The sequence below is a fragment of the Physeter macrocephalus genome, chromosome 11 (assembly GCF_002837175.3).
Source record: "Physeter macrocephalus isolate SW-GA chromosome 11, ASM283717v5, whole genome shotgun sequence".
NCBI lineage: Eukaryota > Metazoa > Chordata > Mammalia > Artiodactyla > Physeteridae > Physeter > Physeter macrocephalus.
The window spans coordinates 58,099,433-58,118,758 of NC_041224.1; the positions used below are offsets into that span (position 1 = coordinate 58,099,433).

Sequence of the window (19,326 nt, forward strand, 5' to 3'; positions counted from 1 at the left end):
GCCTGCGCGTCTGGAGCTTGTGCTCTGCAACGGGAGAGGCCATGACAGTGAGAGGCCCGCGCACCGCGATGAAGAGTGGCCCCCACTTGCCGCAACTAGAGAAAGCCCTCGCACAGAAACGAAGACCCAATACAGCCAGAAAAAAAAAAAAACACCTTTCCACCAAGAAAATTACAGGTCCAGATGCCTTCACTGGTGAATTCTACCAAATTCTAGAAAATTAAACAGGAGGAAATAACTCCCAACTTATTCTGTGGCTAGCATAACACTATTACCAAAATCAGACAAATTACAAGAAAAGAACACTACAGACCAATATTCCTCATGAACATAGATATAAAAAAATCTAAACAAAATATTAGCAAATTGAATCCAACAATATTTAAAAGGATAATAAATTAGAACCAAGTGGGCTTTATTCCAGGAATGCAAGATTGGTTTAACACTCAACAATCAAGTGATGTTTTGTTTTACCATATTAACAAATTAAAAAAGAAAAACCCTGTTTACAGCAGCACTATTTACAATAGCCAAGACATAGAAGCAACCTCAATGTCCATTAACAGATGAATGGATAAAGAAGATATAATATATATACATCACAGAATGGAATACCACTCAGCCATAAAAAAAAGAATGAAATAATGCCACTTGCAGCAACATGAATGGACTGAGAGATGATCACACTAGTGAAGTACAGAGAAAGACAAATATCATATGATCTCACTTATACATGGAATATAAAAAAAATGATCCAAATGAGCTTATTTACAAAACAGAAACAGACTCACAGACATAGAAAACAAACTTATGGTTACCAAAGGGGAAAGGTGGGGGAGGGATAAATTAGGAGTTCGGGGTTAGCAGATACAAACTACTATATATAATATAGATAAACAACAAGGTCCTGCTGTATAGCACAGGGAACTATATTCAGTATCTTGTAATAAACTCTAAAGGAAAAGAATCTAAAAAGAATATATATATATATATCACTGCTGTACACCAGAAACTAACACAACATTGTAAATCAACTACAATTTTAAAAAAAAGTGAGAACACTTAGAAAGTTAAAAAAAAAATACTAGCAATGATCAACCAGAAATTGAAATTAGAAAACAAAGCCATTTAAAATAGAATAAAGAAATATGAAATACTTAGAGATAAATCTTATGAAGGACTGTGCAAGACTGGTACATTGGTTGCCTGTACCACTGAATGGGTGGGTAGGGGAGAATACAAACCAGTATAAGGAAACTTTTGAGGGTAATGACTGAGGTAAGAGTTTCACAGGTACATCATATGTACATCCAAATCTATCAAATTGTACACTTTAATATCTGCAACTTTTTATATGCCAATTATACCTCAATAAAGCTTTAAAAAATGAAACCATATAAGAAACCATACAAAGCACTGGATGAAAACATGGGTAAATTCTTTTATAACTTGGGTGTAGAAAAACTGTCCTATGACAGACGACACAAATTCTTGAAGCAATACCAAAAAGACGGATAAATTTTATTACACAAAAATCTTCCACATGGTGTGTGCACACAGACGCACACACCATAAAGAAAGTAAGAATACAAATTACAACTTCAGGAAAATATCCAAAACTGTACCACAAAGGGTTAATATCTCCAGTATATAAAAGGCTCCTAAAAATGAAGAAAAAGACCAATCACTCCACAGAAAAATGGGTTAGAGATAAAAGATGATCAACTTTGCCGATAAAAGAAAAGCAAATTAAACTACACTGGGATACCATTTCTATCTATCAGATTGGCAAAAAATCCAAATGTCTGACCACGTACTGTGTTGGAGAGTCTCTGGGAAAACAGGCACACTTATACCTTACTGATGGAAATTCAAAATGGCACAGCTCCTACGGAAGAAAATTTGATAATATCTAGCAAAATTACAAAACCATATACATTTTGGTCCAGTGATTTCAGTTCTAAGAATCTAGCTTAAAGATACACTTGCAAAAACGTAAAAAGCCCAAGCCATTTTAGTGCACTACTATCTGTAATACAAAGATTGAAAATAACTAAAATGTCCATCAAGAGGGAACTGGTTGAACATGATTTGTCTGTACAACACAACACAGATGTAAAAAGAAATAAAGATTATGGACTGGGCTGAGGAAGGGGGTTCGGGGCGGGAGATGCGTAGCCTGGCAGGCCTCGGTGCACTGTTGCAGAAGAACGATGGCGGCATGTGCGAGGGTCCGTCCGGCATCTCGGGGCCCATCCCCCCAGACCCTACGCTCTGTCCTGACTACTACCAGCAGCCGGCCTCGGCCCAAGGGCGCCTTGAGGGAAGCGTGATGAAGATGGGCCTGCTGACTCCGGACCCTGACCTAGACGCCACCCCTCCCTGCGGCCCCCGCATTGGTCCCAGAGGCCGAGAAATCCTGGAGCGTGGCTGGCGCGGTGTGGGTGGCGTGCTGCTGCAGCTCGGGGGTATCTCCCTAGGCCCAGGGGCCTCTCCCAAGAGTACGTTCTGGACAGAAGGGACGAGGCGAGTCTGAAGTCAAAGCTGAGATCAAAAGCAGCTGCTTCTCCTTCCCTGAGGAAGGCTCAGGCTTTAACTCTCTTAGTGTTAGTTTCCCCGACTATAGAAGTCCTCTTTTCTTCCTCGCAGGAGAGGACTAGATGAGGTATCCCCCAGAAAACCCATACCTCAGCTTCATGAATTCATGCATCAATGAAAGGTTGTTTCTTGAATGTCTACTGTGTGCCAGGCCCTATAGGTGCTAGGAAAACAAGGTTGGAGAAGAACATCATCGAATCAAGATGAGAGACAATAAACAAGTGAAGTGGTGAATACGATATGCAAGATGATTAATGGTATACTTTGCAATAAAAAATGTAGAAAATAAAAAAAAAAAGATTATGTATACAGCTGTCCCTCAGAATCTGTGGGGGATTGGTTCTAGGACACCCCCCACCCCCGTGGATACCAAAATCTGTGGATGCTCAAGTCCCTCAGACTATAAAATGGCTTAGTACAGCTGGCCCTCTGCAACCAAGGATGCTGAACCTGTGGATATGGAGGACTGACTATATATTCTTACGGAGTGATTTGAAGGATACATTGTTATTTGAAAATTGCAAGGTGGAGAAAATGTATACTGTATGTTACTATTTATCTAATGGGGGATAGGAATATCTATGTAGTCGCTTATATTTTTTAAAAAAGAAGGATAAGCCATTTAAAAACACAAAGATTATCTAGAAGGAGAGGGGGAGAAATAGGGTAGAGGAGATGGGGAGCTTCTCTGAATACTTCTGGTTTTGTAGATCTGACTTTGGAACCATATAATTATTTTCTACAAAAATTAAATTAAAAACAAAGGAATTCCTAACACCTGAAAACAAAATGAAGCAAATGAATCTAATTGGAACTGATAGCATGACCACAAAGAAGACCAATTCCAAGTTACTGTTAAGTAATCAGCACTGATTCATTTGTTATTTTAAAACTGTTTTGTGTGTAGTATGGAGTAAAGCAAAAGAGTAATCATACTCTTGTTTAAAACAGGACCTTTGGCATCAGAGAAAGAAAATTCATATGTAGGATAAATGAGGTTAAAGAAAAATCCTGTAGTGCAATATCATAACTGGATATATCAGTCTGACCTTATATCTTATCTGAATTGATATGACTTCATGGTGATCTGTACATTTCAAACACACACCCACACCCACACCATGTATGTATTCCCTAGTGTGCCCAATAAAAAGACCTAGAAACAATTAACAACCCAATAATAATAAGCATCTCTAGTACACAGATCATGGTCTCTTAACACCACTTTCCCCTAAAGGAACTAGAGAGAAATGGCTGATTCTAAGCATGGGATAAGCAATGTGAAAGATGATCATGACACATCTTCACAGCAGAAAGCAAGAGCGCTATCAACTATTACCAGGGTCATGTCAAAAGGATTTGACATGTCAAGTTGAAAGGGATTCCAACAGCCAAAAATAAGACATTTGTACAATAAGACTAATAACTGTCAATGGATCAAAAGATACCAAACAGGCTTACACTGTAAGTTTATAAAGATACAAAAACAAAATACCCTACAAAACCCCTAACTGATCACGTATATAAGAATGCAGAACATAGATTATTTGAAAAATGGGAAATAAAGGAAAAGAAACATCCTGCCTTTCTATTGTGAACTAGAACTCAGAATAACTGAATAGTTGTTGAATAGCAGTTTTCTCTTTATACAAGTTTTTCAGTTAATAAATGAAGAAGAAATGATAAAATTTCACTGTTTTATAATGGATCTAGGTAATGAGCAAAGGGTGCTATCATCACAAGAAGATAAATAAGGCTCTATACGACTTTTGATGGAGACAACGTTGTCTATGAAATATTATTTTTTTAATTGTGGTAAAATATATATAACATAAAACTTACTATCTTAACAATTTTTAAGTGTGCCGTTCACTACTGTTAACTATACTCACATTGCTGTGCAACCCATTTCCAGAACTCTGCCATTCTGCAAAACTGAAACTCTATACCCATTAAACTCATTAAACAGCAACTCCTCATTTTTCCTTCCCCTAGCCTCTGGCAACTACCATTCTAGTAGTCTATTTGACTACTTTAGGTACCCCATATAAGTGGAATCAGACAGTATTTGTCCTTTAGTGACTGGCTTATTTTACTTATCATGATATCTTCATGGTTCATCATGTTGCAGCATGTGTCACAATTTCCTTCTTTTTTAAGGCCGTATAATATTCCATCACATGTATTGGGTTGCCCAAAAAGTTAGTTCAGATTTTTCCATAATATGTTATGGAGGGACTTCCCTGGTGGCACAGTGGTTAAGCATCCGCCTGCCACTGCAGGGGACATGGGTTCAAGCCCTGGTCCAGAAAGATCCCACATGCCGCGGAGCAACTAAGCCCATGAGCCACAACTACCAAGCCTGCGCTCTAGAGCCCACAAGCCACAACTCCTGAGCCCACGTGCCACAACTCCTGAAGCCCACACGCCTAGAGCCCATGCTCTGCAACAAGAGAAGCCACCGCAATGAGAAGCCCATGCTCCACAACAAAGAGTAGCTCCCACTCACTGCAACTAGAGAAAGCCTGAGCGCAGCAACGAAGACCCAACAGAGTCAAAAATAAATAAATAAATAAATTTTAAAAAAAGATGTTCTGGAAAAACCTGAACGAACTTTTTGGCCAACCCAACATATGCCACATTTTGTTTATTTATTCATCTGTCCATGGACACTTGGGTTACTTCTACCTTTTGCCTATTATGAATAATGCTGCTATGGATATGGGTGTAGAATTATTTGTTCAAGACCCTGCTTTCAATTCTTTTGATCTGTAAAGTATTATTGGGGGAGAAAAAAGAGGAAACCTGGGTCTGATGAAGCTTTGAGATCTGACTACCTATTTATATTTACAGAGAATACAGGAGACTGAAGAACATATCAAATAACACCACAGGAACAAAATCAGCAAAACAGACCCTCTTTCTTCAATAGATAAACTGCAGCGGGGAAAAAAAGGATAGAAAGGAAAGCAATAGATTAAAAGTAAGAGAAACTTAAGAAACCTATCAATCAATTGTAATATATGAAACCTTACTTAGACTGTGATTTAACAAATCAAGTGTAAAAAAAAAAAAAAGAAATTTAGGGCTTCCCTGGTGGCGCAGTGGTTGAGAGTCCGCCTGCCGATGCAGGGTACACGGGTTCGTGCCCCGGTCCGGGAGGATCCCACATGCCGTGGAGCGGCTGGGCCCGTGAGCCATGGCCGCTGAGCCTGAGCGTCCGGAGCCTGTGCTCCGCAACGGGAGTGGCCACAACAGTGAGAGGCCCGTGTACCGCAAAAAAAAAAAAAAAAATAAATAAATAAAATAAAAAAAATAAAAATCAGGGAAATTTGAATATTTTATATGAAGAAATGATCAATCATTTTTTAAGATGTGATGATGTCTAAAAAGAATCTATATTCTTTAGAGATACATACTGACTTATTTAGGAGTGAAATGACATATTTGGGAACTCTTTAAAAATAATCCGAGATGTGGGACTTCCCCGGTGGTGCAGTGGATAAGACTCTGCACTCCTAATGCAGGGGGCCCAGGTTCAATCCCTGGTCAGGGAACTAGATCCCACATACATGCCGCAACTAAGAGTTTGCATGCCACAACTAAGGAGCCGGCAAGCCGCAATTAAGGAGTCCTGGAGCCACAGCTAAGGAGCCCACCTGCCGCAACTAAGGAGCTGGCGAGCTGCAACTAAGACCTGGCGCGACCAAATAAATAAATAAATAAGAATGCCAACTCTCTAAAAAAATAATGATAATCTGAGAAGTGGGGATAGGGACTGTGAGGGAGGACTGGTAAGGCTACAGTGAAACACTGATGGCAAAGATTTGAAAATTGTTAAAACTAGTTTGCATAGGATTCTACTTTTGTATGGTTTGAGATTTTCCATAATAAAGCTTAAAAAAAAAAAACCCAACTCTGACTCACTAATTTGCAACCTTTTCCATGAGAAAACTACCATTATTTCAATTCAACACACTGTTCTTAGAATAAGGAATTTTTTTGTTTTAAAGGATAAAGTCACAAACCAATGTAAGAAACAACATCCCTGATAAATAGTTGCAGTTAAAATGATTAGTTGTCATGGAAGCTTTTTTTTTTTTTTTTTTTTACTTCCTAAGAGAAATATCACATTTTAGTTCATTTAGTCCAAATATTCTGTTCAATACTCAATGTAAAAATAATAAATGAAAACTAAAAAGGCAAACAATCACACCCAAACTATCATCTTGTTCTTGGGATGTTTTGAACCATTTACATATTGTCTAAAGGCAAAATATTGGGGCTTCCCTGGTGGCGCAGTGGTTGAGAGTCCGCCTGCCGACGCAGGGGACACGGGTTCGTGCCCTGGTCCGGGAAGATCCCACATGATGCAGAGCGGCTGGGCCCGTGAGCCATGGCCGCTGAGCCTGCGCATCCGGAGCCTGTGCTCCGCAACGGGAGAGGCCACAACAGTGAGAGGCCCGCGTACAGAAAAAAAAAAAGGCAAAATATTGAAGAAAAAAAACAAACCTAACCTTTGATTTTACATAAATTGAATTATGCTATTTAGAAACAAAAACTGAACTTAGTACCTTTATTTAACCCTTACATTAGTACTGTTACTAAATATTAGAACTACAAATTCAATTTAAAGATTTGAATAAAAAGCTTTCTGGAAATATACATTACTTCTTTTATGTGAATAACTCTCTCACCAAAATGTGAGAATTACATAACTAGCAAGTTTGTAGAAGGGAAAGATAGTTAAACAGGGAGAAAGGTAGCCAAAAAAAAATCTGGGGATTTCCCTGGCGGTCCAGTAGTTAAGACTCCGCCCTTCCACTGCAGGGGACACAGGTTGATCCCTGGTCGGGGAACTAAGATCCCACATGCCGCGCCGTACTGGGCAGCCAAAAAAAAAAAAAAAAAAATCTGAATTGTAATATCTACTATTCCTAGTTTCAGATATTGAGAATTAAATGAAATTTCATGGTCATACATGCAAAAACATAAAAATGTTTTAATTCCTTTTGATTCATATCTACTTCAAATATAAAACCCCAATTGAATTTCTGTCCCTAAACAAATGCAGTATCTAAAAACATACACAAAATCATAGGAATAATAATGTTTAACCCTACCTGAAAAAGATCCAAAAGAGGCTTCCAAGAGAGCATTAAAACTGCTGCTCTGTTGATGGTTTTGGGAATTTCAGAATAAAACAGTGTATTTTCTCTGTTCTCACCAGACATAGCTATAAAAGGAAACAATCATTTTTTGTTATTTTAAAAAATAGCAATCTACCACAACTGTAGTAGTAAGTATATAATGCCTTCTATATACTGCAAAATTTTGTACTCTATGGGACCTATAATGAATGTTAACAAGTAGGAGATGCACATGCCATATGCCACGGTAATTTTCTTCAATAAAACCCAGGCTCCCAGAAAAATCCTCAGGTTTCCTTTTGATATTAAAATCTTAGTCCCTCTCAAAACAAACATAAAAGTGTATAAGATGATGTAAGGATAAGTGTCACTTTTAGTTTTTTTTTTTTTTTTTAATTGTTAGTGTCTTACAAGTTGGCAATAGACTCATTAGATTTCAAATGGGGGTACTTTGTGACAACTTCAGACTACCAAGCTTCTTCTTTTTATGAATCATTTAACGTATTTACTTAGAAATATACATAGGTCTAACAATTTGAGTTTTTCTTCACTATAAATGTTCTACCACTATAATCACTAATAAGTTTCAAATGAAAGTACATTCATATTAAAACAACACAGAATCTGATATCTGATTTGTTAAAAGTCTCTTTATCCTTTATTCGAGAATTGTGAAAGAAAGAGGTCTACACTAAGTAGAAGATAGGTCTATTCTGTGAAATCATACAATAACTGAATGGGAAGATCACAGCAGTGTAGAATAAACTACATACCAAAGAGAATAGAAATACAACATGGTTATGAAGAGGTGAACCAAAGAAAACTCAAAGTAAAACAAAGTCCTTCTACTCTAAAAGGTGCTAGAAAGGTATCACTTCCAAAAAGCTAGGGGAGAGTGAAGGAAAGAGAAAATAAATCACACAGGAAGAACAAAAACTCTCTCTCTAGAGGAACAAATCCTCAGCCTGTGTTTCTGATAATGGCAGAGAAGGCAGTCTGTGGAAGGGCATGGTAACTTCCATGCTAACCCTTGCAAAGGTGGGGGATGACTCCCCAAATACCCACAGATTTCTTTATCCCTTTATTATCCTAAACTTTTCTTAAACCTTTCTTAGTTTGTGTTGCCTTTTGGAGTAAAAAGTCAGGTATCAGCTGATATTTACTTCAGCACTTAGTTTTGCCTTAGATCTATTTTGTACATTCCAGAGTTACTTTGTTACATAATTCTTAAGACTGTAGTCACTTATACATACCATTCATAATCTTACAAAATATGATCATATCCTCCTTAAGCCTTTTCCTTCTAAGAGCTTTTAACCTGCAATATGAAAAAGCTGGTTCTCATCTACCCTCAAATGAGAGCCATCCAAAATCACTTCAAATGCTCCTCTTAAAACTGCTCCTTGTTCCATAATGCCTTCCTTGGCTTCAACCTTGACCAATAAAAATTTCCAAAGCATTCTATGTACACACACACCAGTTCTGTATAAACACAAAATGACCTTTTCCCATTCTTTCCTGTTGACACACTGCTATTTATTGGTGTCCAAAGTATATTAAAATTTCTGAAACAACAGATTTACATGGAAAAATATTAATATTCAGATGTATATAAAAGACTTGAGCAAATGAAATGGCATACAACTTTCTTGAAAAGCTCAATATTTTATAAAGATTGTCAATTTTCCTAACTTCATCTATAAATATAATGTAATCCTAAAACAGTATAAATAGGATTGGGAGAAAGGAGCTCCAATCTAATTTTAAATTCTCACAGAAAAAAAAAAGCAAACAAAAATAATCAAGAAAAGTATGAAAAAGAGTGATGAAGGGTGACTAGTACTATAAAATAGTAAAACATCTAAAGTTACGATAAAAATAATAATAGTAACAGCAGCATAACACTGGCACTTGATTTGACAGACAGATCAATGGAACAAAACAAAGTCCAAAGTAAATAAAGATTTCAAAAAATATAATTTGGAGCTGAGAAAGCCTTTCTAGATGTGACGCAAAACTACATAAAAAGTAAAAATTTAACTACCAAAAAAAAAAAAAAATCACAGATTTCTACAGAAGGGCAAAAGGCACTAAAGGCAAAAGACATTAAATCTCAGGGAAAAATACTACAATGGGTTAATTCCCTTCTTGTACAAAAAAGTGCTTTACGTCAACAAGAAAAGCACCCACAACCCAATAAAAAATAGACAATGATTACAAACAGATCAGTCACAGAAAAAGAAATACAAACGCCTTGTAAATATGGGAAAGGATGCTCAACCTCACTCATAAGAAAATTAAAACTACAATGAAATATGGGGATATAACGTACAGCAATACAATATTGCATATTTGAAAGTTGCTAAGAGAATAAATCTTAAACGTTCTCATCACAAGAAAATTTTTTATTAACTATAACTATGTATGGTGACAGATGTTAACTAGACTTACTGTAGTGATTATTTCACAATGTATATAAATATCGAATCATTATGTTGTACACATGAAACTAATGTTATATGTCAATTAAAAAAACAATAATAATTTTTAAAAAAATTAACAGTGAGGAACTGCTGTTCACCAATCAGACTGGGAAAGATAAAAAGAAGTTTTATTACTCACTATTGGTACAGGTGTAGAGAAATACATACTCTAAGACAATGCTGGCAGGGATGTAAACTCTATAACCTCAATGGAGGGGCCATTTGGCAATATCAATAAAAATTCAGAATCTGTACACCTTTTGTCCCAATAATTCCACTCTTTGAAATTAGTCCTATTAAGTAAATTCACACATGCACAAAAATGATCTAATACAGTGATGTCTGCTCCCTCATTTTTTGTTAATACCAAAATAGAAAAACCTAAATGCCCATTATTAGAGGCCTGGTTAAGTAAAAGATGGCACAATTATATAATGGAATACTCTGGAGTTGCTTAAAAAAAAAAATGAATCTACAATTACTAACGTGGACTCATGCAGAGAATATCTCTTTAAAAAAAAAAAAAATGCCGGGCTTCCCTGGTGGTGCAGTGGTTGAGAGTCCGCCTGCCAGTGCAGGGGACACACAGGTTCGTGCCCCAGTCCGGGAGGATCCCACATGCCGCGGAGCGGCTAGGCCCGTGAGCCATGGCCGCTGAGCCTGCGCGTCCGGAGCTGTGCTCCGCAACGGGAGAGGCCACAACAGTACGAGGCCCACGTACCGCAAAAAAAAAAAAAAAAAAAAAAAAAAAAAAGTCAAACAGCTTTGGAGGAGGGGAGAACACCTATTTTTAAAAACTTAATAGGGCTTCCCTGGTGGCGCAGTGGTTGAGAGTCCGCCTGCCGATGCAGGGGACGCGGGTTCGTGCCCTGGTCCGGGAGGATCCCACATGCCGCGGAGCGGCTGGGCCCGTGAGCCATGGCCGCTGAGCCTGCGCGTCCGGAGCCGGTGCTCCGCAACGGGAGAGGCCACAACAGTGAGAGGACCACGTACCGCAAAAACAACAAACAAACAAACAAAAAACACTTAATAAACAAAGGCACATTAGCAGGTCGGCCCTCAAACATGTCTCTGGCTATTCAACCCTTCCTTTCCCACCCAACCCCTAGCTGTGGGACTCAACTCAGGCCTTAGTTCCTCCAGTGTTCCCGTCTCTCACATCCTTTCTTCCTTATTCTAACAACCATTCATTCCCTTCAGGCTCTGGGTTAGGAAAATAAAATAGCATGACTACAGGAAGGAAACTCCAAAATTTATGGGCTTGTGATTCCATTTCAACTATTGTACTGGGAGTGAAATCCCTTTCTTTAAGCAGTTTTAATGGTTAATTCATAAACATTTTTGTGAGACATTTGTTTATAGTTAAGAATTATGGATGGTATGGCTATAATTTTTAACTATTATACTAAATATAAGGGTTCCCCCCCTAATTGTGCCCAAACTCTCTTCCAACCAAGCTGCCTGATTTAGCAAGTATGGATAGGCTTTTCTTATATTGCTTCTCCAATCTGAGGAAAGTCTGACTTTCTGCCTCCAAAAAAAACCATAGCATAAGTTTCTTGAGAAAGATATATATATATACTTCCTACTCAGATGACTTACCTAAATATTTTAGCATCATCTTTCAATAAGTGTGTTCAATGAGCGAAAATTAATGAATAGGCCTTTGGGACTTAAGCTAATACAAATAATAATTACCAGCTGGTGAATGCTAGGCAGCACACTATAATTTACAACTATTATTTCCAATCCTAAAAAATAATACTGTAATGAAGACAGCTGCTTGGGGGATGGGAATGGGGTCTACAAATTTTTTTTCTTTCCCTTTTTAGTTTCCTTCCTCAAACTAGCCATAGTACAATAAAACTTGGTTTGGCTGTACAAGAACAGTATTGTGTTTCTTAATATTTTTTTAAGTTGGAAATGTTTTCATGTAAAATGTTTAATACTTAAGACAATCCTATGAGATAGACATTAACCCTCATTTGATAGATGAGGGAATTGAGACCCACAGGGTAAACAAGTCAGCAAAGAGCTGATACCACAGCCTAGGCTTCTGATTCCAAGACTAGCTCTTTATCCACTGCCCTGTGTCTATATATGTGCTAGGTTAGTCATTTCTTTCAATACTAAGCTGTGCCTAAGCATGATAGTTGCTCAGGATTTACTACCTATTCCTTTTACCACAACATCTCAGTAAAGCATTTAAGGTGCATAAACAAACAAAGAAACAAATATGTCAATCAGTGGTATCGTACATTTAATGAAGACAGACCTTAAACCTGGAGTGAATGGGCTCAGGAAGAAGAGACCAAAACCAGCCTTCGTTTAAAAAGATGAAAGCAGTAGCTGTTGAGAGTGGGAACAAACTACTGTTTTTATGATTTGTGTTCCTAATCTGACCATTCCTAAGGAAAGGCATTTTGAACTGGCTTTAGGTAGAAGTAATATCTAGCACCTTTACTTTGAAAGTAAGATCGTGATCAATTCATGATTTGTTATGTGCAAATAAAAATCAAGTTAATGGGACAAAACAAAATGAAAACAGCACCAAAACTGAAGTTCTTCTAATTATTTTTTTTTCCTTTGGTGGAACCATCACTGATTCATTCACTTATTTATTCACCAAAGTTTGAGTGCCAATTCCATCTAGCCTCTGTTTGAATTAAGAAAGCATTTCCTTTCAGAAACTATGACTTCATACTCACCAAGGTAATAGATCCTGTCCGAATGAGGCCCATCTGGATCATTCCTCTTCACAAACATAAAATCATGTGGTGCCTTAGCCATCATGTAGCCATGATATTTTCTGGTATCAGCAAGCAGCTTTTTAAGCTGACTCCAGGAATATCGCTCAACATAAAACGGCTCCAGTTTAGGCCGATCCTGTGATTCAATATTCTCCTCACACTCTGCAGTTTCAAAGATCTCAACACCAAGCTGTTCTGTTTCCATCGCTGCTGCCATGTTGCATTTTCCTAGAAAAATAAGGCACGTGAAGTTCACAGGTCTGCCTTCTCTTATATTAATCAGAATGACAATCTGATAGGGCCACCCAACCCCCCAAAAAAGGGGAAAAAATGCTTTTCAGTACAGTTGCAATTAAACTTCATAAGAAAAGCAATAGCTCCCCCTTTTCTTTAAAAATGAGATTAAAAAAAAATTGAGGTCATGTCTATTTCACAGTTGACTATAAATCTCTTGGGGAACTTTTATAAAAGGCTCTCCTTAGGTATCTCTTGCCAAAATTCCTTTTTCTTTCCCACACTGGAAGGAAACGGGCCATATGCCAGTTGGCTGCTATGCTCCTTCAAAGAGCATGTCAATAGTGAAGCTAAATGTGCCAAGGGAGTTAAGTGTTTTTGCACTTAAAAAAAGTAACTCATTTGATAAATGTGGACTTCTTCAGAGAACAGAAATAACCACGACCAATTAGAACAGTTATAAAATTGTGGCAAACAATGTACTTCTAATAACCTTTCTAGGGCGCTTACCCAAGATAATATAAATACTGTTTCCTTTTAAATGAGACTCCAAACAACAAAAGATCTAACTGGCTGGCACATTTTTTGTCTTTTGCTCTTGTCTAGACATCACTATCTGATGATCCCCTGTGTAACTCTATACCATAAGGAATTTATGTGACTATTACTACAGATTATAAAACTTTTATGATTAAATGAGGAGAAAAAAGTGGCTTTAGTTGTAGTTTACGCACAGAACATTTAATGTTTGTAATATCAATATTTTGATAAAAGTCCAAACCCAATTTACCACTTCAACCCCAAAACAGTATTAAGATTTCATCTACTAATGATGTTTCTTTCATTTTACAAATCCAGAAGAGGATGATTTTTTCCTTTATCTATTTCAATATTTAAATGTAACAGGTGCAAAGTATCAGAGAAAATTACAAGAAGTGTTATTATAAGCCACTGTATGACATTCTGACATGCATTATTCATAACGCTACCAAAAAGGAGCAACATAAACAAAAATTCTGGGGCAACCTGCTCTTTTTGAACTAATAAATGTCCGAAACATGTGGACTTAGGAGATAAACTAGATTGCATTTGTGTAACCAATTCACATAATTATTAACTACTTCTACAACAAAAATCAATACATGGCTGTATATTTAACATGATGTCTTTTTTAAACCTTAATTTCACAGGTTAACAGGAGTTCGTGGTAAAAACTACCAACCACAGAGAAAAAGTCATTAGCAGGTATGGGTTGTGAATTAGTCCATCAGGTGTGCTGGTGTGCTGTACGGCATTCGAAAGGAACAGAGCTGTAAGGCCACAGCCAAAATATTGTGTCTTTTTTCAGGCTACAGTGAACTACACTACCATTTTCAATATAACAGTAGCAAGAGCAGCCAGAAAATCTACTGAAGAGTTCTATAATATACAACTTGTAATATTATTACAACTGGGTATTTACCTCCAATGATTAAAATCCAAACAGCTCAACAGAGGAAAAGTCATTAAGCTCAACTGGTATTTAGCATATTGATATTAAGTAGCAGTACATGACAGTAGTGGTTGTTTGCCCATCTAAAATCTGGTGGAGGTCAGTTTTCTATCATATGTGTCAATGGATCTAGTTTGATTCCTAACAGAGTAAGGGACAGGTGAGACAAGGAGATATATAAGCTGGGCTCATTCTTCTCAACTCCCCTTGTGTTAAACTTGGAACTTCATCTCCAAACCACTGCTTGAAACAATAGAGCTTGGGGATGGAACAGGGAAGCTCAGACAGACTTCCCAAGCTTACTGCCCAGCTTCTTGAGTCATTATTTTGACATGTCTCGTACATAAAAGTTGCCATTACCTTGCACTTAAGCAAAACTATCTGGTATTCCTAAATTGTACTAGGTCCCTGGACTCACTATTTCTCTCTCTCGACACACACACACACACACACACACACACACACACACTTTACAGTTCAAATGACACTATTCTGTATTTAATGGTCAATGTATATCCTGCATTTCCTAGGCTAGACCCGATATTACATAACTTTAGTAATTTACACAAATGTGTAACTAACTGATTTAATTTCCAGATTTCCATAACACCTTACATACAAACACATTCTCAAAATATGTGACCCGAGTTTTCTAACTGCAAAACTTAGAAAATAGGTCAGTACATGTTCTTAGCACAGTGCATATATTTCACTGCCCACCTACCTCTTCACTTAAGGCCCTTCCCTGGTGCCTACCTGATTGTATTTTCATCTGTTCAGACCTCTTCCACATTCAAAGAGACCTTTCTGAAGTGACTCAACTTCAAGCACAGATCCCTCTGCTCATCCTGCTCTCTTCTCACAGGAGTCTTTCCTTTTCTCACCATCCAATCCTGCTCACCAGTATAATGAAATAAGATATAAAGCTGTTTATCATTATTAAAATGGATCGTATGTGCCCCAAAAGATTAAACCTCAAGTCTCAAATAGTACTTGAAACTGATGCATATTCTTTTTGATATAATATACAATGCCTGAATTACTTTGTATCTGCATTTTAATTATGAAAATTATAAACTGATGTGATTTCAGAAATGTATAGCCCAATTTACTCCAAAGAATATACAAACGGTAGTGTAAATCCTGACATCCGGATACACATTAAAAGGTAAATTATGGAAAAACATTTAAAAGTATAAAAGACATACAGATGTGAGGTTACTCAGTGGTTACTGCAAATCTTCAAAAATGATAGATGATTAATAATAAAATTTATTTCTATGTGCCTGGTCCTGTTCTTCTGCCTTTTACATAATAACCAATTTGTATTATTTTACAGAATACATATTTAGCTGACTGGAGACAGAATAGACTCAATAGAATAACCACTAAGAACTACAGAGTCATTTTTGCGGAGAGAACTAACTTCCAGTCAACATCAAGATTTTCACAAGATAAAAAATGTACTACCCATTTTCAGTGCATTCCATTTTTGCTTATTTCCTTTCCACGTATACTCTGAAAATAACTGAACTAGGTAACTTCTCTAGAAACGGAAGTGTTAAGTTTGTTGAAATTCTGGCTTAGTAAAAGAAGAAAAGCAGGGTCTGTGATTATACCTGTCACTTTGTTATCGGTTTTAATTCTGGGCTCTCGGAGCCCAGATAGGTGATGGCGAGAGATGTGGCTCAGTGGCAAATGGAGGGAAAAAAGTGAAGTTGTGCTAACACAGCAACAACGGACTACGATGTCAAGACACCTTCCCATTCACTAAGCCCCTCATTCAGAGAAGAGCATGTAGGGTTAGAAAATAGCCTCAGGACTCTTGAATTTGGACCCTCTCAAATGTCATTCCTTAATTTTTAATCCAGGCGCCAGTTTGTCCACTTAAACACCCCAAACCTCGTTGAAGCCTAGCTATTTCACTGGTCAGCTAGTTGAGAGAGGTTCATTATCACAAAGTGGGCAAAGATCTTGAAAGCTAGAATGCGGAAGAAGACGAGAGGTGTAGAAGAGAATATTAAGAAGGGGGACTGAAGGGATGCCAAGTCTTAGAAGAAAAGTGTGTGAGGGGAGAGGTTTGAAAAAAAAGGAAAGAAAAGCACCTATCCTGTGCCGGGTAGGTGAAATAGAATGAGAAGGGGCCAGTAAACAAGGAGGGAATCGACCTAAAGTGGGGCAGTAGAAAGAACACCAGCTGTGGCAGTCGAAAGAAACCAGAAAATCTCAGTCCGAATCCGATCTGCCACAGTCGGACTTTAGGCAAATCCCTTCGCCTCTGTGGGCTTCCGTTTCTCATCTGTAAGCCCGGACAATACCCGGCTCCCAACCCCAGCAAGGATCAATTAAGATAACGGACGTGGAAGTCCGGAGGCCAGCACCCAGCGCTCAGGGGGCGCCCAGTGAACGTTGGCTGACTCGGAATCTGAGAGCCTGGGCTTCCTCTTCCGGCAAGTGGGGCCCCGCCACCGGCTGTGGCCCGCGCAGAGCGGCGCGCCGGGTAAACCGCAAAGCGGGCTAACCGGGAGAATGCGCCGGGCGGTTCCTCCGTGAGGCGGAGAGGCCCGAGTGGGCTGGGGCGCAGGCCTCACGGGCGAAGGGGAAGGAGAGGGGGCGGATACTGCACCTTCCCCCCCCGGCCCCGCCCGGACCGTCCTGACGCGCGCTAAGGACCGGGCCTGCGCCGCTTCATGCCGCACGGCCTCCACTCCCGACCCGGAGGCAGCGGCCTCCTTGACTACGGCGCCGGCGGTAACCGAAGCGGTGAACGCGGCACTAAAAGGCGGCGGCGGCGGCGGCGGCTCCAGCACTTCCGGTTTCTTGCGCGCTGCCCTCCAACGGGGGAAGGCTCAATCGGGCCAAGAAGAGCGCAGCTCTCTGCTCGGCCGGGTTCCCTTACGACAGTGCCGTCTAGTGGCAGGAGGAGCGAATGAGGCGCGGGAAGGAAACTGGGCGGGGGTAGGGGACAGAGAAGAAATCCAGAAAGGGGCAGTAACTTGCTGGAAATCACAGGACGAACTGTGACACGTCCGTAGTCATCTATTTTTTTCCTTCGACAAATATATATTGAGTGCCTCCTATGTGCCAGGCAGAGCTGTAGACACTGAGATTAGAACACGGAGCAAGCCAGGCAAAAATCCCTGCCCCTTCATGGAGATGACATGGAGAGGGAAGAACCAGGACCTTGGGGATTTTCTGGGTGTCTCATTGTTATGGTGGAAAGAAACCTGAACTTGGAGTCAGAAAGCTTGGCTCTAGTACTAATTAATGACCTTCAGCAGGTCAGTCTCTTTGAGCCATGGTTTCTTTATCTGTGAAAGAGATGTAATTAGGTCACTTAATTGCACTTAAGGAAAACCACGTGTGTCATACAAACACATAAAGATGAAGGAACTGGGGCCCAGGGCAGGGAAGTGAGTGGCTTGCTATTATCAGGACCAGAGGCAGGTCTCTTGACCCACAATTTATTTCCTATTCTACACCATACATTGGCTGAGAGAAAGAGAAAAGGGGAGCCTCGGGAGATGACTGGGAAAGTGGAAGGTATAGAACAAAACAGTGGACAAGCTGGGCCTTCCCTATTTTCTATTATTACAAGGAACCATTTGTCAGAGGTGTGTGTCATTAGGCTTTATTGTAATAAAAGATCCATCTGGGTGCCATGTTCTACTCCTCAGATGCAATTATTCACTCTGAGGTTAAATGAGTCTTTGCTCAGGCTTTTTTTTTTTTTTTTTTTAGTTGAGTTCCTCTAAAAGTACAGTCATGTTTTCACTGGGATTTCTCTATGAATTTTGTGCAAAAAAAACCCCAAACAAAAAAAACACCAGAAAGTAGGTTTTCAGGCTTTGAATGCAGATGCACATGCTAACAAAATACAATGAAACATCTTGCACTTCATTTCATTCATCCAAATGTTTACTGAATCTCTGCCATGTGCCTGTCACTGTTCCAAGCACTGGGGCTACAACAGTGAATAAAGCAGGCAAAATCCCTGACTTTGTGCAGTTTATATTTGAATAAGAGGAAAAAGACCTCCCCAAAAGCAAAGAAAAAATATATAATTTTATGGATTTAAAAAAACAAGCTCCGGGCTTCCCTGGTGGCGCAGTGGTTGAGAGTCCGCCTGCCGATGCAGGGGACGCGGGTTCGTGCCCCGGTCCGGGAGGATCCCACATGCCGCGGAGCGGCTGGGCCCGTGAGCCATGGCCGTTGGGCCTGCGCGTCCGGAGCCTGTGCTCCGCAACGGGAGAGGCCACAACAGTGAGAGACCTGTGTACCGCAAAAAAACCAAGAAAACAAAAAAAACAAGCTCCAATAGATAATCGACAAGGACCTACTGTATAGCATAGGGAACTCTGCTCAATACTCTGTAATAACCTAAATGGGAAAAGAATTTGAAAAAGAATAGAAACATGTATATGTATAACTGAATCACTTTGCTGTACACCTGAAATGAACACAACATTGTTAATCAACTATACTACAATAAAAAATAAAAATTAAAAAAAAAGAGAGAGATTAACAGTAAACCTCAGGGGAAAACACAACAAAGCACCAAAAAAAAAAAAAGAAAAAAAAAAAACAAGCTCCAGAGAGGTAAAGGATGTGCTGAAGTC

The 19,326-nt window shown here is 39.1% G+C and overlaps 1 protein-coding gene and 1 non-coding gene across 9 annotated transcripts in view; one reads left to right on the forward strand and one right to left on the reverse strand.

The window, feature by feature from the left end:
* DPP8 (dipeptidyl peptidase 8) overlaps window positions 1-17,515 on the reverse strand; it is a 61,956-nt gene extending 44,441 nt beyond the window's left edge. For 4 of the 8 annotated variants that reach the window (XM_007105152.4, XM_024128739.3, XM_007105155.4 and 1 more), the window contains exons 1-3: window positions 15,464-17,515; window positions 12,940-13,209; window positions 7,722-7,834 (exon numbers count right to left, since the gene is read on the reverse strand). In XM_007105152.4, coding sequence (XP_007105214.1) covers window positions 7,722-7,834; window positions 12,940-13,209; window positions 15,464-15,500 — 420 coding nt within the window. In that variant the 5' untranslated portion in view covers window positions 15,501-17,515. The remainder of the gene's footprint in view (window positions 1-7,721; window positions 7,835-12,939; window positions 13,210-15,463) is intronic. The other 4 variants (XM_007105154.4, XM_028494940.2, XM_028494939.2 and 1 more) reach the window with 4 other exon arrangements.
* On the forward strand, window positions 6,083-6,155 carry TRNAR-CCU (transfer RNA arginine (anticodon CCU)). The gene has a single exon. It is a non-coding gene; the product is annotated as a tRNA-Arg (tRNA).
* Window positions 17,516-19,326: the final 1,811 nt, after the last annotated feature.